This window comes from Podarcis liolepis (genome assembly GCF_965112155.1).
Source record: "Podarcis liolepis genome assembly, chromosome: 3".
Taxonomy (NCBI): Eukaryota; Metazoa; Chordata; class Lepidosauria; order Squamata; family Lacertidae; genus Podarcis; species Podarcis liolepis.
Genome location: NC_139557.1, coordinates 73,441,426 through 73,463,453, shown reverse-complemented (window position 1 = coordinate 73,463,453; position 22,028 = coordinate 73,441,426). Strand labels below are relative to the sequence as shown.

The 22,028-nt window shown below is 40.2% G+C and overlaps 1 protein-coding gene across 14 annotated transcripts in view; it reads left to right on the top strand.

Moving 5' to 3' along the window:
- Positions 1–21,078, top strand: part of PDE10A (phosphodiesterase 10A) — a 188,353-nt gene extending 167,275 nt beyond the window's left edge. For 8 of the 14 annotated variants that reach the window (XM_083496427.1, XM_083496425.1, XM_083496416.1 and 5 more), the window contains 11 exons: positions 573–759; positions 1,180–1,322; positions 3,486–3,569; positions 5,742–5,846; positions 7,211–7,361; positions 11,251–11,406; positions 13,199–13,371; positions 14,133–14,244; positions 15,977–16,057; positions 18,392–18,480; positions 20,489–21,078. In XM_083496427.1, the coding sequence (XP_083352553.1) occupies positions 573–759; positions 1,180–1,322; positions 3,486–3,569; positions 5,742–5,846; positions 7,211–7,361; positions 11,251–11,406; positions 13,199–13,371; positions 14,133–14,244; positions 15,977–16,057; positions 18,392–18,480; positions 20,489–20,603 (1,396 nt within the window). In that variant the 3' untranslated portion in view covers positions 20,604–21,078. The remainder of the gene's footprint in view (positions 1–572; positions 760–1,179; positions 1,323–3,485; positions 3,570–5,741; positions 5,847–7,210; positions 7,362–11,250; positions 11,407–13,198; positions 13,372–14,132; positions 14,245–15,976; positions 16,058–18,391; positions 18,481–20,488) is intronic. The other 6 variants (XM_083496429.1, XM_083496419.1, XM_083496420.1 and 3 more) reach the window with 1 other exon arrangement.
- Positions 21,079–22,028: the final 950 nt, after the last annotated feature.

Below are 22,028 nucleotides of genomic sequence, written 5' to 3'. Positions count from 1 at the left end.
CAGAACAGATTTCAGTAGTCCCAGGTTACCTGTCCATTGGCAATTGTGCTCTAGCTGTCCTGATTCAGGAATGGCCATAACCTCTCTTACTGGTGAAAGACATTCACTCTTGCCCACCAAAGAGACCTGCACCTCCATTGATAGAGCTGGATCGAGGAGCACCCCCAAACTACATACCTGCTCCATCAGGGAGAGTGCACCCCTTCTGCCCTACCATACCGTCCACTATTAACTCCAACAAGCACTTCATGCACACTTGGCATCCCTTGCATATGGAGGTTTGAATTGGCTGGCATGCTTGTTGGGAATGGTGGCTAAATTATTTATCAGATAATTTATTTATTTATCTATCTATCAGAAAGTTCCTGGCTTCAGCCTCACATGTGTTATGAATTTACCAGGTTCTTCTAGCCTTTATCCTGTATTTGCAACATGGAGATGATAATATTAACATTACAGGCTTGTTGTAAGGATTACAACTAGGTAACACACATGAAATGGTTTTGAACATTATTGTTAGATGATGTCATGTTAAGAAAGTGAATGTTCACCCTTTTCCTTTTTTCCTTCAGGGAGGTAGATCTCTACACAGGCTACACCACCAGGAATATTTTATGCATGCCTATTGTGAGCCGAGGAAGTGTAATAGGCGTCGTGCAGATGGTGAACAAACTAAGTGGATGTGCCTTCTCTAAAACTGATGAGAACAACTTTAAAATGTTTGCAGTCTTTTGTGCTTTAGCCTTACACTGTGCTAATGTAAGTTTTGTTCTACAAAGGTAGCCAAGTGCACAAAAAATGAAATTAATTAATTTTATAAATTTATATGATCCATTTTGGATTTGTATAGCAAAGTCAGTTGTACTAATTTAATTGTTAAGGGAGGTGTCAGAGATTAAACTGATTCAATTTTAAAGTTCTGCGATTAAGATTTGATTGTTAATAAAATGGTTACGATTAAGCTGATTCTATCATTTACAGCTTTGTTTAATTTTTTTAAAAAGTCTTCAAATTCACATGAATTTCCATATCAATTTATTCTCTTTTAAAAGTATTCCTAATTATCCCTCAGAAATATCACCTCTGTGAAGCTAGACACAGATCTAAGTATTTGGCTTGAGAAAGAAAGATAAGACTGTGCAAACAGCCATATCTTATATAATAAAATGCTTTATTTAGATGTACCACAAAGTTCGCCATTCAGAGTGTATCTACCGTGTTACTATGGAGAAGCTTTCCTATCACAGTGTTTGTACAACAGAAGAATGGAAAAACCTCATGGACTGCAGACTCCCACCACAACTCTGCAAAGAAGTAGAACTGTATGTTTTTAATGTGATCTTTTTGATACAGAAGTAGGGTATTCCCCATGAACACTGGCAGCTTAGCAGCTGTTGCTGTTGCGATAATCAAAGAGCCACACTAGACATGGCAAATGTATCTTTTCAATGAGTATTCAGGTTTTTCAAAATACAAATAGCATCAGCGTAAGGAGGGGAGGTTGATGAATAAATGGATTTGAGTAGGCGTGGAAGGTTAACGAATTCACCCCTTTCTGCCCCCTGCTTATAATAATGAGGAAAATCTGAAGCTAGTATATGCATTGGGAGGAAATCCCCCATTGGTAGCAGTTTAGGTCTACACCTGACCAGGGAGTTAATGAGAAAGGTTCTGTGGATAACACCATCAACCTCACATTATTATGGCCAGCAGAGAACACCCAATGAAGTGTATGACCTCACATGGGTATAGGCTCTGAAACACTCTGGGACAATCCTGTGGTTGTCATGGTAGCCATGCTTCATTAATCATTTATATAAAGAGAGTGGTTACTTTCAGATCTAGCATATCTGCTGTGCAATACTGTGTTTCCAATGCACCCAAGTATTTTACTGAAGTCAGTGACAGGGAAATAAAACACCTGCTGCATTCAGTTATGAGGCAGGGCTAATTGATAATAAAACAACTAGCAGTTCTGTCATTATGAGCCTCAACATGAGATTATGAATATTGACTTCAGAAGAATATAACTTTAAGTAACATGATAAAGTGGAATTTTAAATGTTTGGATTGCATTATTTCGTTTTAGAATATTCACTACCACTCAGGTAGCATACAAATTTGTCATAATCAAAAATCCATTATCAGCAACATTATCATTTCCTTTCATTATTCTAATTAAACATTCATGTACCCAAAGGCTTATCTGTTACATCTAACAATCATAGTATTTCCCCCCAGAAACTTGAGACCTATTTTTCATTGTGAATATTCTTTCTCAGGGTACCTCCTAATGGGCTCTTCTTGGTCTAGGTAGTACAGCATCAAAGTTCTGGCAGCTGGTGCAGTGGTAAACCCAGTTGAGAACTGCAAAACCTGCAGGAGAGAACTTGCATGTTAAATAGATCTTGACCCCACCCTTCAAATGAAATTGAACCAGTGTAACTTACATTATACTTTATTGTGTTAATTATATGTAAGACCATAAGACTGTGTTCAAGGGAAATTAACAACAAAATGCCTATCAAACATTTTAATAATGAATACCTCAGGTAACAAAACCCTTAGGCATTCACCTGGACACAAATGGCATCCTGTAGTAAAATTCATAAATGATTGACACAAAATGCCTGTATCCTTTATAAGGATGGCAGAGAAGGAGGGGACCACACAAACTGCTGAGAAATTAAAGAAATGAAAGTCATAAACTGCAGCACGACCCAGCAAAAACAGCAATTGCCTGTCATTCTTAACTCAGCTGCCAAGAGTTCTCAAGTTAATTCTGTCTTCTACCAGGCCTGAGGCAAAATCTACCCATAATTCCACACCTCATTTGCAGGTAGAGAACTGAGAACAGTCATTCTAGTGTCATTTCAACTGCCAAGATTCAACACTCCCCCTCAATAATTTGAGAGGTGGGGACTTACTGTACATAGGGGTGGCAAGGCTGCATCCTCTTTTGTTTTTTTTAAAGGTTAAAAGCCACTGCTTATGGTGGCAGTTTTGGCAGCAAAGCAGCAGAAGTGGAACTATGGCTGTTACAGCAACTAGATCTCCACTACTACTGCTGCAAATATTTTGAACCTATTTTAAAAAGGGGGAGGGAAGCCTGCTGCTGCCATGATAAGCACTCCCCATAAACAGCACACAGTAATTCATGCCACCCTGGGCTCCTTTAGCCCATTTCAAGGCTCACATATTCGTATTGAACAAAGTCTGAAGTGAGCAAAAGGAGCCCATCCCTGCTTTTTACGGGAAATCACTCAGAAAGCTGTTTGTGAAGTGATGTCAGGCACTGTCTTAAGAAGGATAGAGCCTTGAATTATTATACCAGAAGCTAGTGAGAATAAATCAGCACTTTTTGATTTTGAAGTTGATGTTCAACAGAAGAGATTCTAGTGCAGAAAGCTTTTATCTGAACTAATAAGCATAATGTACATCCAAGAGTCTTTGGTTCTCTTAACTGTAAATTTCCTTCACAACAGATTCCACTTTGATATCACTCCTTATGAAGATTTCTGGGCATCCATTTTTATCTACATGATCCATCAGTCTTGTGGGTCAGGCTGGTATGAATTCATTTTTTTAACCTTTAATTTTACAACTATTCACACTGGTTTTTATATAGTAAATGTTTTATTTGATTACCATGAAATGATCTGGCTGTGTAGGATGTAGGATTATGTAAAATACTGTATTTGAAAATACTGAAGCAGGAAAGAGGATTTGAGATCTGTACATGTCTACACTATACAGAAATAGTAATTGCCTCATACAACAAATTTATTACAATATTATTAGAAACAATTTTGAGGTAGTAAAGTGCAGCTAAAAAAGTTTAAATGGGGGGGGGGGGAGAAGCTTTGCCTTTGATAGCATTTACTTACAACATAAAATATTTGCCAAAAAGGCTTTTTGAAATTTCTCCAGAATTTACAGTTTTTCCATTGGAAAATAAATAGATCCACCCCCTGCGAGTTTTTATTTATTTATTTCCCTAGAGCCTTCACATCTCTAAGTGTGAGCAAGGGCTGTTTCCTTATTTAAATCTCTAGAAGACTAAAGTGAAAGGGGCAGTTTTGGCTTGTGTAGATCTCCATGTGTGCCTCAGAGCCCTGCAGAGCTTTTGACTGGGAGAGTTGTCGTATCTTGTTCAGTTCTTCCCCCTCCCATGAAAAGTATTTATAGTCTTAATTTCATTATGTTTTGTGTTGTATCCTGTGTGTGTGTGTATGCACACAGATATGCACCCACCTGGTTATATTTTAAACCAACATAAATGTACTCACACTGAATTCTACTCACACTGGAGGAAGGGAGTGAGGAGGCCATATTCTCTGATTCCCCCTTCCCTCTGCAGCGCCCTGCAAAGCACATCTGGAAGGGGACAGGGCCCTCCAGAGCAGCATGGTAGCTGGCAGAAGAAAGGTAAAATCCTCTCTGCTACATCCATCCTTCAACGGAGAGCCTCTGTTGCATCTTGATTCCCTGAGAGAATTGAAAAGACAATGGAGTGGGAATTGTAGGTTCAACCCACAATTGTTTTTATAATGGAAAATCATGTTTATGCTTCTGAATTTGGGGCTGCATTTCCCTCGGAATGTGTCAGTCATGCTTCTGGCATTGGATGCAGCAGTTAGGTGGGAAAGGGAGCTTGTTGTGAGTTGACTATCCTGTTATATTTTTGGAATACTTCTACCTTGAATAATGTTATCAGAAGTTTCTGATGTTAGGCTAAACATTCCGCAAGCAGTATAATATTTACCTGTATTTCTAGCTTCACTTTTGATTATTTATATTTTACAACTTCAGCCTGTCTTGTATCACAAGTATATCACAAGTTCTCGGAAGAATTGGACCTACAGATAATGGGCTGGTCCGCATGCCACACTAAGACAAACCATGGCTTGGCTTAGTTCAAGTGTATAGTTAGTCTGGAGAGAGCTAAATCAGGAGCCGAGGTTGGAATGGCATGCTAAGCCAAGCCATGGCTTAATGCAGTGTAGCTGCAAAATTATCAGGAGAGAATGAAGATGCCACAATCTCCTCCCTGGAACTCAACCCATGGTATGGTTTAGGATGATGTTTGAGTCAGGCCAATGCCATATTAAAAGTTTTCCTTGGACCTCTCTAACAGTTTTTCTGGAGGGAGCAGGGTGCTTACATATGTAGCGGTGAGTTGGTGAAAAACCATGTACTATAATTTGGGCAATTGGAAGCACTTACTAGTAGGGCAAATCCACCATTGGAAATAGTCCACCTTATAAACGTATAAAAGTTCACCTTTCACTTACAAGTTTTCTTAAAGCCTGCATGGAAAGTTGTGCCTTTTTCAATGCAGGCATTTTTTTAATGCATCAGTTAATCAACCTGTATATCAGGACAATGTGCATTTTTTTCATGAATCCTGGTACAGGTTGTGATTATTGTCAGAAGGCCCTGTAATTTGAGTAGAAGAATTTAAAGGTACAACTCAGTGTGGTTGTTTCTTTAAATAGTGACTCGGCTTGTGATCACAAGCATGCCTTCTTGGAAGTAAGTACCCCTGACACCAGTGGGGCTTCTCAATAAACATGCATATGGTTGAGGTGTAAACCATAGATAGTGGCACTGTTCTAATGCTCTTAAAGCAGATTTTTCAGTTTTGAATTTTAAAATGTCTTAGTCAGATGTATTGTAACCATAGAGGCAAGGTAGTTCTCTTTCCTGCCTTGTAAGTCTGCCCCATTTTGCACATGCAGGCACAGAAATGCAGTCAGAAAGGAAGACAGGTTGAAAAAAGAAGATTCCAGTGTTTTGCTGTCAGCCTTGAGCCTTTATGTGGAATCTGATGTTTTGGAGGAAGGGTAATTAGAGCTTTTAGCCTAGACACCAACTTTGAACAGGTGGAGTGTGGGGGTGCAGGGGATATGTAAATATGATTTGCAATATGAGCCAAACTGTTATAACTTAACTTGAATGTACAGGCGGCATTAGCAGTGGTGCTCTTGAACCACTAGAAGTGTGTTTTTCTCAAAATAATTACTAAATAAATAAATAAATAAATAAATGCAAAGTAGGCTAGTGAGAAATTACTTGCATATATATATATATATTAGCTCATGTTCCAGGGTCATAGTTGGAAGCTCTGTGGGACTCTGATGTGGACATGCAACTCTGCATGTGCAGAAGCTGTCCTACCTTCTGTGAGTTGGGAAGTGCATCCCTAGAACTCTGCAGGGAATAAGTGAAATATTGCCCTTCTTTGTATGTGTGTCAGCTTCTACACGTGTGCTCTGGAGCTGCATTATTACACTGTAAACAATTTCTCTTGGAAGTGGAAATTTGTACTGCAATTTTGCACCCAGGGCAAAATGTTAACAAAACATTCACATGTACACTTCCAGCGAGTAAGGGTGACAAAGCAAAGGGGTCAGGAGTGCTGCTTGAAGCCTGTGTCTTCCCTACCAGGATATGAGGCAGTAGTAGAAATGGACCATCACAGTTCCCTCTGTCACTGTAGAGAAGGACCAGCAGCAGCAGAAGAAAGCAGTGAGAACTGAGGAAGGAATGAGAGTATAATCAGTTTCTTCTATACTAAGACACTGAAGGCAACCTACATTTGATATCCAGGCAGAGGTGCATCTGCTTTCCTCTTTTCAGCTTGGCCTCCATTTAGATGTGAACTCAACTTGTGTGTGGAATTGTATGCTAGACATTGTTTGACCAACATTATTCATTCCCTGCAAAAGCCAATGGCATTGAATCTGCCATTGACCTTTTTTCTTTAACCAGAATGTTTTGAAGAGCTGGACAACTTTCAGTGGCCTTCAGTTAGCTAACTTATTATTACTTTTTTTGGGGGGGGGTGGACGTGAAAATGTATTATTTCTCTGCAGTACAGAAATATATTTACCATGGCTGTTAGGGCAGAGAGAAGAGAGGAACTTCTGAGCTTGCATGGCAAAGCATAAATTCTTGTTGAATAGATTTTTTCTTATATCATTATAAACTCTGGCTTTGCATTTGCAATAGATTTTAAGTAAATAAGGCCAGTAATTTTGAGGAGAATTAAAATAAACTAAAATGCTTCTGCTAATTTTTGCAACATTATCAGTGGAGCATTAAATAAAGTTTAGTGTAAAATCTCTTTTTATTCTGTTTGGTTAAAATAACTTACGTTTTTTTTTCTTTCACTTGCTTTATCTCACCATTCTATTTTTTTTTTAAGTTTTGAACTAGAAAAACTATGTCGATTCACACTGTCTGTAAAGAAGAATTACCGCCGTGTGCCCTATCACAACTGGAAGCATGCAGTTACAGTTGCGCATTGCATGTATGCTGTTCTTAAGAATAACTACAGGCTTTTCACAGACATAGAAGTAAGTTTAGATTTTTTCCGGTATCAACATTCATATCTCAGACACGACGTGTAATTTCATGTTTGGATCAGTGTAAAATTATATTCAGCATGGAAAGGGATTTTAAATTTAAGAAATTTTTCATTTATAGTGCAATACTATACAGTATATTCCACTGAGTTCAATGTAACTAAGGTCCAGGCAAATGTGTATAGTATTGCAGCCTTAATCAACTGTACATCTGCATCTTGAATTCTGTATACAATTGCAAACAGAGCATGAAGGCAGGACATGATGTGGTTCAGAAAAAGAACATTGCTGGTTTGAAATAAGGAATGTCTGCACTATTTTAAAAAGCCCAGGACATTGGCCTTACTTAGATATAGCTAGGTATAATAGTGATACATAAAATCAGAAATACTTTGAGAAAACCCAAAAGGGCACAGCAGGGTTAGCTAGCCTAGTGCCTTCCTGATATTGCCAGACTGCAACTCCCATAATCCCTGATCATTACTAGCTAAGGCAGATCAGGAGGATGTTGTATTGACTACCTCTGGAGTACAACTTTGGATAACAAAGGACATCTGGTTAACACACAGCTAGCCTTTAGACATCTCCATACAGATTGTACTATAGTAAGCCTGCAGCTTATGCACAATTAATTTGTGCGCATTCAGCTTTACACACAAGGCAAAAATTAAAAGGGGCAGAAAGGGGGCAGTTTCCCAGGGGAAATGATTTTGGCAATCCTACCCATCGTTGAACCCAATGGGTTTTGACTACACACGATTTTGGCTTTAGGCACGATCCCTGGAATATAACCCCCGTGTAAGTAGCGGGCTTACTGTACACTGACCTTTATTTTAGAAAACTTTATTTTAGAACATAAAACTTCATTTTAGAACATGGTAATTAGACTCATTGTGAAAATGAATTAAAATAAGTAGTAGAAATCCTGGGAAGTTGCTCATAACTAAGAAGGGCATAACCCTCTCTCTGGAATCACCCCAAAATTAGAAGGTGGCCAGAAGGAACTTAAGTATTCTTCTGTGAACGATAACATCACCCATTGGTGTCCAGAGGCTGGGCTTAGCTTTATTCCTATAATAACTACAATCAGTGAGAGATCACCACCCAGTCCTCATTCTGCTTCTGCCGGGACAGCAGGGTTTTCTGTTCTAAATGCCATGCAATACATGATGACCCTTAGCCTACTCTTTCTCTAGATTCTCTTTCCACCTCCTCTGTCTCCCTCCCACATCAGGAAGGACAGGGAAAGGTGGGCGAAGAGAGAGAGAGAGAATTGCACAGTGGCAAGACCAAAAAGCATTTAAATGTGAAAATAGTAGGAATTGTGCAACCAGATATTCTGCCCATTGGAGTATGGAAAGGCTTACTGTTCTCATTTTGCGTATCCTGCTCCTATGAACAGGCTTCTGAACCCTGAGGCTCACACTCTGGTTGTTCCTGAGTCCAAAGGAGAGTCTGTCCCTTTCCAAGCAGTTTTCTTCCTCTCTCGTAGCAATTATCTAGTTACCAGTTCAGTTTTCAATTGATATCTTAGTTGGGTCCTGGTGGCTTGGGGACTCATCCCAGTGGAGATGGGGAATTCAGCAAAGCCGGTAAGCCCTGTGCTGCATTTTTGTGGCACCCCATGCTATTATTTGTTTCCTCTGTATCTCACAGTACTGACCACAGCCTGATACAATATATGCGGGTGCTCTGACCCACTAAATGTTTGTAAAATTCATGGCAGATATAAAAAGGTTCTCTTCTGTTGTTTTGGAAAAATAGCTGAATGTTGAAAAATCAATGCAAGCACTATTTAAGGCACTGTACAGAACATAGCAGTGACATGCTCTCTGCCTAAAGGATTTATAATCTATTAAGGCGGATGTCAGGTGTCTGGAACAGAGTAACTGAATATTTGCACACAGGTGACGTGCAGTTTGCTCTGGTAAACAGTACACACAGCATACATGAAAATGCCTCCGTTGTAGTTATCGTGTGATTTATTATCTATATAGGAATATATATAAACAAAGAAGAATCTTGTGGCACTTTAAAGATTAAAAATATATATTGTGGCATGGCCTTTTGTAGACTATAATCCACATATACAGATGCATGAAGCATTATTCAGTGTGGGCAGGCATATACACATAGGGGTAAAGCAGGGGTAGCTAACCTCTGCCCCGCCTCCCAGAAGGTGCTGAACTACAACTTCTGTCAGCCTCGGCTAATGGTTCAGGGATGATGGGAGCTGTAGTTTGGTGACATCTGGAGGACCACAGGTTAGCCACCTTTGGCACTGAGAAAAGCAAACAAACCAGTGAGGTCAGAGGGAATAACATTCAAGAAATATAAGCCATGGGAATTACAGTGGTGCCCCGCAAGACGAATGCCTCGCAAGACGAAAAACTCGCTAGACGAAAGGGTTTTCCGGTTTTGCGTTGCTTCGCTAGACAAATTTCCCTATGGGCTTGCTTTGCAAGACGAAAACGTCTTGCGCTTTTTTCTTAAAGCCGCTTGAAGAGGCGCAGTTGCGACGGACCGTGCTTCGCAAGACGAAAAACATCACAAGATGAAAAGACTCGCGGAACGAATTATTTTCGTCTTGCGAGGCACCACTGTACACTGAATCTTAAATTTAGGTAAAATTATTACAATGATCATTCACAAAGCACTATTGATAGTACACACTTCCTCACATAGATAAAATAACATCTGTGGAAAAAACCTTCTCTCTTCAGGCCACATGTTAGAGCTGAACTTTTTTTCAAAGTTTTAAATCAGACATTTCCTCCTGGAATTTTGCTTTAGAGTTGCTTTGCTCAAGAATGGTTACTTACATTTGCAAAACATCAAGTTTGAAAGCAAACAGAAAAACCCAATTAGCATTGAGGACTAATGCTGAAGTCATTTTTGCCAATGTATGATTTCCTAAATTTATTTATTGCACTTTGTACCATAGTGTGAAGCAATGCCTTGCAGATTCATTAGGCAGGAAAGATGATGAGATCCTAAACAGCTGCTGCCAGAAATTTGATAGTAAACAAATGTTCTGTCATGTATGGGCTCAACACGGTCCTCCTGTTTTCAGTGTCAGCCAGGTGTTTCTCATAATGCATTGGCTTTCTGTTTCAAGTCCAAGTGAAGATAAAACCCTAAATGGCTTGGACCAGGTTATCTGAAGAATGGTCTCCTCCCTCTTTTACATGTCCATCTGTTACAGAAGCCCTGCACTGACAAGGGAAGCACACTTGAGACAGGCCTTTTTAGTGGTAGCTCCCTGGTTGTGGAACTCTCTTCTGAGGAAAGTTCTGTGGTTTGAAGCAGGCAACCAAGACATATATTTATTCTGCTGAACTTTTAATGGCTTTTAAATAGCTATTCAATTTTAACCTGAAGATTGCCACTTGTCTAGTTTTAATTTTAATTCTAATTTATTTGAATTAATTATGGGGTGTATCTTAATTTATTGATCGCTTGTTTTTATGCATTGTCTTACTGGTATGATGTTAGCCGCTCTGAGCCCAGCTTTGGCTGGGGAGAGCGAGATATTAATAATAATAATAATAATAATAATAATAATAATAATGCACTAAATAGTTATTCCATTTTTGTATGCTTGCTTTAAAGAAGCGATAAAACCATAACATAAAAATGGAATTAATTGCATCTAATTTTTAGTATATTAAGTTATATGTTTTGTGGTTGCAAACCACCTTGAGGGTCTTTTGAGGGCCAAAGGGTGGGATATAAATATTTTTTTAAAATATAAATAAGGCTTGAGAGTGTTTTACCTGTTAATGGAATTGTTGGAATGTTTGGAGGGAATAGACTGACATCTAGTGGTACAAAATTAATCGGAACACTGATTACATATTCTGTCTGCTTACTTATCTAGCGAAGAGGACTTATGGTTGCATGTTTATGTCATGACCTGGACCACAGGGGTTATAGCAACAGCTATCTTCAGAAGTTTGAGCACCCATTGGCAGCTCTTTATTCTACTTCAACAATGGAGCAGCACCATTTTTCACAGACAGTATCAATATTGCAGGTAAATTGCATTCCCAGTATGTTCTCTTTTTGAGCAAAAGGTAAAGGGAGGCTTTGATGGCACCTTGGATAGCTCCATGCATGGCTCAGGCTGGAGATTTCATAACAGCAGACCTCAGATGTTGTTTCAGCAGCAGTCATCCTTAGGGTAAAACATGGGTAGGCAAACTAAGGTCAGGGGGCCGGATCCAGCCCAATTGCCTTCTAAATCCGGCCCGTGGGCGGTCCGGGAATCAGCGTGTTTTACATGAGTAGAATGTATGCTTTTATTTAAAATGCATCTCTGGGTTATTTGTGGGGCATAGGAATTCGCTCATTTCCCCCCCTTCAATAGTCTGGCCCCCCACAAGGTCTAAGGGACAGTGGACCGGCCCCCTGCTGAAAAAGTTTGCTGACCCCTGACTAAGCCCTAGGCAGGAGTTTCAGCTCAATCTCAGTAGCCTTTTGTGATAGGAGCCGTTTCATTTAAATGGGCCCAGCCTGCTTGAACAAGACTGGCTGCAAGCTCTGCACCTTTCTACAGGTTTGCAAAGAGTTCTCGGAAATACAATCTTTCCACTACAATTTTTATATTTTCCCTTTATTTCATGGTTTATTGTAGAATATTTATTTATGCTTTATACCTACCAGTCCTCTTGTGATGCTACATTAAATAACTGTATAATTAATATTTGTGAAACAATGCTTGAAACCAAAAAGGAAACATAATTAGATTTAAGGAGAAATATTGGCATTACTTGTGTTTATTTATGATTTCTTAAATTTGCATTGTAGTTCTAAACAGTGTTTCAAATCCATGCTTCCCAGAAATTTACCTAGAGATGATATGAAGTAATGTGGTGCAGTTAAATAACAAAAGGTGTTATTAAGGTATTTTCATAGATCCACACTGCCACCCAATCCAAACTATTTGTTACAAACAATGCAGAGATGTTGCTAAAATTAGCAACCCTGCATTGAATTCTTCCCCCTCACCTGTTATGTGTATTGTGCACTTGTCTGCCCCATAAACACCAGCCAATGATGTAGAGCAAGAAAACACAGCACCCTGATGGTTATTTGGTGGCATCTCTGTTTCTTGCAATTCATAGTTTCAACTTGGAAAATGTGTGGTTTGCACATAAGGCTCAGCCAAACAATATATTAACATTAACAAGCAAGTACAATATGTCAGTACAAAGAGTGGAAATCACAGTCTTTTTGCTCCTCTCTGGTCCAGCCATGCTACCTGGAAGTGAACCATGATTTGACTTAGTGTTATGTGTGTACCCAGGCTTGTAGTTTGTCTTGCTCCAAACAAGCCACAAGCTCTAGCCAAGGCTTGTTCTCAGCTTATCACTTATTTTGGGGAGACAAACCATGTCTTAGCTCTGGGTAGCACAGATGTAGTAGAACTAGGGAGGAGCAAAGTGGCCCTGATTTCCATTCTGTGCACCTGACCTCTTGCTCATTTACATTTAGCCATAGTTTGGCTTAGCATTACATGTAAACGAGGTTGGTTTCTGTTGGTTTCTCTTCCACGAAATTGTTTTTGAAAAGTTAGTGTGCCTAACTAAGCTTTGAAATGCTGTATCCGACTTCATAATGCTTAGATTGTTAGTAATACTTTAAGCATGACGAGGTTTGGATCCAGTCCAGTACCTTTTGCGGGTGTTGTCAGAATCTTGTGTTACATACAGCAGTGCTGTATGTTTGAATGTGAATCGAGTTTAAAAGACAGTTCTAAAACAATGGTTTAAAATAGTTCAAAATAATATATTAGCTTGTTCATTTTAAAAATTCTGTTTTCATAGCTGGAAGGCCACAATATCTTCTCTAATTTGAGCTCTAGTGAGTATGAGCAGGTGCTGGAAATAATCCGCAAAGCCATCATTGCTACAGACCTTGCGCTGTACTTTGGAAACAGGAAACAGTTGGAAGAGTTGCACCAGTCAAGATCACTAAATCTTAAAAATCAAGCACATAGGTAAAGAGCAAATGAATATTTATAATTCACTTTTAAGTCATGTTGTTTTAGCAGCGTCCATAGTTTTAATTTGCTTTAAAGGTTTGGTTTACTGTGTATTGATGTCCATATAAATCTTCAAAAATAAAGGAATCATTAGAAGAGTCAAAGTGTTAGCATATGTTGTGCAGTGCCTTTAAGCATGAAATCTTACATGAACTTGTTTATAGAAGTATAGTTGCAGAAACAAAATCTGAGCTACTCTGTGACATGCCTTACACAGACAAATAGATAATCAAAACTTGAATGCGTAACTCTGCCACTTTTCTTAAGAAAGTTTTAAAAATGAGATCTGTGAAAGGTTACAGCAGGGTTTGGGAACCTGTGTATTTACATATGTTTCTGGACTACAACTCCCATCATTTTGACCAGGCATAGGCAAACCCGGCCCTCCAGATGTTTTGGGACTACAACTCCCATCATCCCTAGCTAACAGGACCAGTGGTCAGGGATGATGGGAATTGTAGTCCCAAAACATCTGGAGGACCGAGTTTGCCTATGCCTGATTTTGACCATTAGCCAGACTGGCTGAGGCTTCGGGGATTTAGAGTCCTGCAACATCTGAATATTAATCAGATTAATATTAATCTGAACATCAAACTTAAGTTATTTCCGTAGCAATTTTAACTGCTGCTACATAAATATAAGAATATATTTTTAAACAAAATAGCAAATGTTACCTCTTTAAAATGCACAATAGCTTTCCAGTTGTTCTATTCTAGGGATCGTGTGATTGGGCTGATGATGACAGCTTGTGACTTATGTTCTGTGACAAAATTGTGGCATGTTACCAGAACGACAGCCAGCGATATATATGCAGAATTTTGGGCGGAGGTGCGTGCATTTTATTGTTTATATGCTGGCATCATGTGCATCATTAAACCTAATTTTATTGGAGGCATCAAGTACTTCTGTTTCACAGAGCAATTCTACCAAGTTGTGGAAGGGAGGAGTTGGAGTGGACAAACCACAGAATCCAAAGCATTGCTGGGCTCACACTGGGGGTTTTATTCCCTCCTCCACCCTTTTCTCAGCTTAAAAAAAATATGCAGTGGATTATTATAAACCCACTTTAATAATATTTTTTTTAAAAAACAACAACAACCCCAAAGAGAAGTGCAATAACAATATAAAACAATTATCATTAAAAGCATCAAAATTTATAGAGAAGTACATGGGGCTAAGATTGAATGTCCTGATGGACTTCCTTGAACAGAAAGGTTTTTAGCAGGGGTATGGAACAGTACAACAAGGGTACCTGTCTACTGTTATAGGCAGGGAGCAGCAAAGCACAGGAGCTCTCACACTGAAATACTTATTACATATGTGGTGCAAGTTCCACAGAGTGGGTGTTCGAAGAGACACATAGGAAGCAAAGCAACCTTATGGCTTTATATATTATATAGTAAAACTTTGAATCAGGCTTACTAGTGAATCAGCAATCAGGGTAGATCTTTGAGTAAAGGTATAATGCTGACTTAATCCCACTCCTGTCAGTAATCACGCTGCAGCATTCTGCACTAACGGCAGCTTCCAAACCAACAGCAAGGGAAGCTCCCCACAGAGTTTATTTCAGTAATCCAGTCTTGAAGTTACCACTCCCTGGACTACTGTGGTCAAGCTACCTTGGTCCAGGGACAGCCTCAGCTTTTGCACCAGCTGAAGCTGAGGAAAGGTATTCCCTGCTACAGAGGTCACCTGGGCCATTAGTGAGAAAGCTGAATCCAAGGGAACACCCAGACCACTGTTCTTTTTGGCCTCACGCACACACAGCTATTTGGAAAGAATTAAAGCAGCTGTTTTAAGCCTAGTTCTTGCAAACAAAGAGCCTGTATGTACCACTGCAGATTGCAGGTGGAGGCACACGTTTGAATGCTTCTCCTCACAGAAAAGCTTCCTACATATACAATACTCACAGCTCAGGGACAAGATGAGACTAGTACCTTCCTCACTGAGATCTAGAGTTTGTAGAATATGGAAGACCACTCATCCATATCAGCCACCACTGGCAATTTGTGAGAATCTGTGAGAACTATGTCTTCGCATTGGGACATGGAGATTTTTCTTGGGACATGGGAGTTGCAGAGACTCTGTTTCTCACACAAAAATTCCCTCTCCCACCACCCCAGTGCTGTCAAGGTACATTTGAGCCCATCTATCAGGTTCAACATTCATGAAGGACAGGACTGTCAGCAGATATTGGCCACAGTAGCTGTTTGATATGGGTAACATCAAATTCAGGGTCAATATGGCCCTGAATAAAAACTCCAGGGTGTGACTGGACTGGGTGGTGGGCGGGATGACTACATAGGAGGGGCTATTGCTTTCTTGCCTTGCTTGTGGGCTTTCTGGAGATAACCTAACTGGCTGGACTAGATTTCTCCTTGGTCTGATCCAGCTGGGATTTTCTGTGCTGAAAAATCATTTCCTTCAGTTGTTTTTCTTGATCCCAAGCCACTGATATCAATATATTGAGTTCTAAATACCTGTTTGTATATATATGAGAAACATTTTTGGACCAAATAACCTGGAATAACCCATTCTTTGGTCTTGCACTTTATTTTAGGGTGATGAACTGAAGAAGTTAGGTATTCAACCTATCCCTATGTTGGACAGAGACAAGAAAGATGAAATTCCTCAGGGCCAAGTAGGTGTAAAAATGTTTGACCTCTCAAAAAGCTGCTTCTGGGGCTTGAGGGATCCTCTGGCATGGTGTGGAATGAGGAAATTAGAGAATCTGGCAATGTTAGAGCGAAGCCAACAAAACTAGAAGGGGCTGCCAAAGCTTATAGTAATAAGCAGGTACTTAAAGATGGCTGGAATTCTACGGAAGTCTGGTCATTAGTTCATGGGTGAGTCATCTCCCCTCTCCCCCAAAACCCAGAACAAAAAACCCAAGGAAATTACTTACTTGCTTATCTTCTGTTGACTTTGTGACAAACCCTAGTAGGAAATATAAAGATGGTTTTAAGCTGGAAGCTGGAAATACTGAAAAAAATAGGTCTGGTGCCAACCTATGAGAATAGGGAAGGGTTGGCCAAACTGAGGGCTCTTCTTTTGTATTCAGTAGGTCACTGATTCAGTCCCCAGCCTCTTTTGTTAAAATTATCTCAGGTAAGTGTGCTAGGAATGACCTCTCTGTATCCAAAAGCCTAGAGAAATCACTGTCAGTAAGAGTAGAAAATACTGGGTTAGATGGACAGAGTCAATACATGGACAGATAACCATATACAGTGGTGCCTCGCAAGACGAAATTACTGGTAATTCGTTCTGCGAGTTTTTTCGTCTTGCGAAGCACGGTTTCCCATAGGAATGCATTGAAAATCAATTAATGCATTCCTATGGTCAAAAAAAGTCCAAACAAAGCCAAATTTGGTACAAAAAGAGTTTATTAAGTGCTCTTTAAAGTCACACATACTGTAAAGAGCATTTCAAAATTTGAAGGAACAATAATTTAAGTTTCTAAACATGACAGAAAAGCATCTAAAAATCACCAAAGTGTACTGTACATACATTTTCTAAGACTCTGGGGGGCAACTCGAAGAAGGTTCCTCTTCCACTCTTTGCTTCTTGCTGAAGAACCTGTCCGTGGTCTGCTGCTTCATCCGCCTTTTCAGCACCTCCCTGAAAGACGACATGACCCTCGTATCAAAAGTGTTCGCAAGGTCACGTGTCAGGTCCTTGTCAGGGTGGTGCCGCTGTGCAAAAGCCTGCACATCTTTCCACTTCTGGCAAATGTCCCTCAGTTCTTTGGAGGACAGCCGTTCCTCAGTTGCTTCCTCCTCTTCCAGCAAGGCCTGCTCCTGCGCAGCCTCTGCCTGCAGTTCGACCAGCTCCTGGGTGGTCAGCTCGTGGTCGTGCTCCTCCACCAGCTCGCTGACTCCCTTGGCTACATCAGTCGCAAGGATCTTCTCCCTCATCTTCAGGATGGTCCCGATGGTTGATGGATTCCTCCCGTACTGCCTGGTGAGGTCTGTCACACGCATTCCACCGTCGTGCTTCCGGATGATCTCCTTCTTCATTTCCAGCGTAACCTTCTCCTTCTTCCTCTCGCCGGCCTCTGCAGCAGCAGTCTTCTTGGGCCCCATGGCAGCACAGCTCCTACCTTCGCAACCCCCCCCCCAAAAAAAATCAGTGCTTCACATCCAAAAAATTCAAAAGCACCAAACCTCCCAGAAAACACACAAGCTTCTTTTTTTTTAACAACAGCAGAGTGCCCCAATGGTCACAAAAAAATCATAAAAATGCAGAAAAAAAACAAGCTTCCAGATTCTTGCAAACCCCTCCCCAATACCAAGTCCTTGAATTCCAAACACCCCAACCCAAAATCCAAAACCCCCCAAAAAAGTTTTAAAAGTTTAACTTACCAAATGGCTGCAAAAGAAGTTTTGGAAAAGCTTCAAAAATCACCAAAGTCTTCAAAAACCTCAAAAAGGCTACCACACCGCGTGCTATGAGTTGCTCCTCGAAGTCAAGTCGCAACTGCACCTCTTCAAGCAATGCACCCTGGGTATTAACGGTTTTCGTCTTGCGAAGCAAGCCCATAGGGAAATTCGTCTTGCGAAGCAACTCAAAAAACTAAAAACTCTTTCGTCTTGCGAGTTTTTCGTCTTGCGAGGCATTCGTCTTGCAAGGTACCACTGTACAAGGCTAAAAGAGTGTTAGAACACTGGACATTCTCTTTTAAGGTTCAGATTTTTGAATCACTACCATAACTTTCAGTTCAGGCTTCAGAAGTTGTACAACTGCTGTACTTACTTGAGCTCTGTTTTTCTACTAATCTTAGTAGCAAGCTTGTTAACATACCCATGAGTAGTTACTCTAGGGGTCCTCCCCCCCCCCGATTTATAAGACTGGTATTGCTAATAACAAATATCCAGACAGTTTTCCTGCCAAGTAAATTTGTTACAACACCTTTCCAATTTGCTTAATACAGCTTATGTTGATTTTTATTCTGTTCTATTTGATTTTTTTTTTCCAGATTGGGTTCTTCAATGCTGTAGCCTTGCCCTGCTATAACACCCTCTCACAGATCCTCCCTTCCACTCTGCCACTACTTCGAGCTTGCAAGTAAGCTATAAAAGTTTGCACAGAATCCTTTTTCCAGCTGCAGACCACTGCACATGCTATCTAGATATTCTTTCTGAAGTATAAAAGTTGACTGGGGGAGAGGTAGCCAGTCCTCCCTGGTGTTAACTAGATACCGTCTAGAACTGAGTAATTGTAGTGCATGTGCAGATCTTTGACTTAATGCAGAAGCAGCTCAGTTGATGAGATGGGCCCTCAACACAAGCTTCCTGGCAGGTACGTCACAGCTGCTTACTGGGAGGGAGAGGTGCAGTCGTGGGGGAAGTCAGTGTGGGTGCTTCTGCAGGAATACCAGATTGGCTCTGCCAGTTTGCCTGCACAACACTGACCTTCCCTCTACCTTACCCTCCCATTTCCCTCCTGAGAAGTTAGTGTTGCCGTTCTGCCCCACCACGGAAACCACTTCTGACTTTATTAATGCTTTGTCCTATGCCTCATGGTGGTTTTATCCTTCAAACCCAAATAGACAAGCTATAGGCATATTAAGAATGATTTGCTACTTAAAGGGAATATGGAATCGATGGAGGCACAAGAGAACTGGCCAGCAGTATCAACCATCGTGTTTTATTTACAAGTTTACTTGTACACCACTCTTTGGGCAAATAGTTTATAAATCTTCTAAATAAACAAACATAGAACCCATCAAATGTGGCGAGCATATCCATGTTTTAAGCAGATAAATAAGCATGGAGGTTTTCTTGTGTGTCCCACCAGCATCTAAGGATGGAACTAGGGAGATGGCCTGATCTGCTTAGGTCTAGGCCCAGGAACTCACTGCCTAGGGCAAGAGACTCCCTTGCTCCCTCTCTGGTGGTCTTGTGTGAGTGTTAAGACCTTTTTGTTTTAGAAAGCTTTTGGGCTATAAGAAGTCATTGTGACCCTCTTGGATTTAGATTTTGAAGTTGTTTGTGGAGAATTCCTTTTTACTTTTTGCTGGTCTGTTTTAATTGATTTTTTAAAAAGAATTTTTTAGTGATTTGTGCTTTTGCATTGATATCCTTATTGCTGTATTGTTTCATTGGTTTTGGGTGTGGTTTGCTGCCTCAGACATGTTATGGAAAGGTGGAGTAAAAAAATAGCTTAATCAAAAAATAAATATTGCCATCTCAGCCCAGACCTTACTCCGTTAATGTCAAACTTTTCCATATGTTTGGTAGGTGTACTGATTACATGTCTTAAGTTAAATGCCTTCACCAGACAAGTCACACTTCTCAGCCTAACTTGCCTTTCAAAAATAAAGAGGATTTGGAGATGTTCCATAGTTGACTTTTTGTTCTTTTTTTCTTGCATTTCCCTGTAACTTCTTTATTTTTGTGTGTGTTTGGATTATACAGTTCATTAAATTATAATAATATAGTTGTACTTGGGGCTGTAAGCCCTGCTTACTCCTCTCACCAACCCTGCCTACCTGCCAAGGTCTTTGCCAATTCCCCTCACTCACACGTGGCCAGCCCCCTCCCTTCACACAGACACACACACACACACAGACACACACACACTCTTACAGCTCACTCCAATCCTGCCCTCTTTTAAAGGAGGAAGCCGCTTCAGAGGGTGATTTTCCAAAGAGCCTCCCCTTTCTCTTAAACCTCGCTGCAGCTGCATTTAATGGAGGGGAATAGGTGTTTCACAGAGCAGTTTGCCAACATACATCTCATGACCCTCTGATCTATCCTGGTGTAGTACCGAGCACCCAGGTCAGGCCCACCCACCTCATCCATCTAAGTTTTGGTAATATATATGTCAGATCAGCCTCTTCATTCATGAACAAGTTGTGGATGTGCATGGTCTTATTGTGCATTGATCTGGCATTCAGTAGCAGCAGCACCAAACCAGAGGACTCAACGCATAAGCTGCCAGTAACTTCTAGAAGATCTAGAAGATCAAGCCCTATAAAATATTATTGTTGCTGACTTTTGTATACCATAGATATCTTATTTTGGAAATAAAGTAATTTTATGTTGAATGTTGGCTCTTTTTTCCTCTCCAGGGAAAATCTTAAACAATGGGAAAAAGTGATACGAGGAGAAGAAGCATATGGATGGATACCAGCACAGACAAATAGCCCTTCGACAGATGTGCTACCTGTGGAAATTACAGACTGATTCACATTTTAAAATTTCTTTGAGACTCCCACCACCTTTTAAGGCTTTTAAAAGGATAAATACTGCAAATCCTAACTGGGAAGACTTGTGCGCCTTTCTTTTCTTTGCTGATCCAGTGTGTACAGAGAGACTGATGGACAACTCAACTATTGCAGAATCAGCTATCAAAGCAAATGCTTGCCTTGTAAATATAAGAATGCCTTTTTCTCATGGGCTACTTTGCTTTAATTTACTTTAATTTAAAATTGTTGGGCAAGGAAGGCAAATCTTGGGTGTTGCTTTTGCATTTTGTCTTTGTAGCAGAGATTTTCAGTGGTACTTACAACACTATACTGTGGCTGGCTTTAATGCCAGTTTCACTTGGGGAGTTCTTGGCTATACATAGGACATTTCCACATTGTTATTGTAAATGTTTATGTTTGATCTCTGTGCAATCAGCTCAGACGCTACCAGAAAATATCTGGGACTGAAACTATCTTTGAGTTTACAGTACTTGAATTAATCTTGCTGCAAATGTGTGTGGGGGAGGAGGAAATTAACATCCAGATAGAAGACTCCAGAAATTATTCTGTTTACATCATGGAACACTGCTCTACTGCAAACATGTTAAACATTTGAAAGGTATAACCAGTGCTATTTTTCTAGAAAAAGAGGTGCCAGAGCTTACCATGGACACCTCCCATGTTCCCTTATGATGGCAATGTGCCCACTTGAGAGGTGCTGGAACTGGGTTCCTGTGCATTCCCTGAAAAAAAGCCCTGGGTGTGACCTATGGTTCTTCAAAGCAATTTCATCAGCTACAATATGTGCCCATTTTTACAATGGAAGTAATAGAATATGTGCCTCTGATAAGTAGAGATGTAGTTGTCCTGTAAGGTCCTAAGAGGCCTTCCTGTCAACGTTAGTAAGAGTAATGGGCTTAAATTTCAAATTTGGCAACAGAAATCTGCCAGGTATTTAAACTTATATTTTAGCAAGTATTAGAGACAAGTCTCCAAATCCCAACTAATCCACAAAAAACAGGACCTTCCAGACAAAAGTTTTCATGGTACCATCACAGTAAATGAAACTAGGTTTTGTGTTGCTCACTTGTACTGTGTGCGTTCTGTTCTGCCTTTCCATTTGAATTCCCAAACAACAGAGAGCTTTTAAAATACAAAACAAAAAACAAAAACAAAAAACACCCTGCTTAGTATTGTAAGCAGTTTGCCTTCTCAACCAGAGAGTGATTTGGAAACCCTTGAACTTGAATACTGTGAATGAAGGTCTGTACTAACTTGGGCCCCTATTCTGCAAATAATTACATTATGTGAAGTCAGTGTATACTTCTTTGCAGAATTGAGTTTCAGACCTAGTGCAAACATTTTAACCTTAATAGGCATGTAGGATGTATAAATAAGCCATTGAGTTTAATCCTCACTCCTC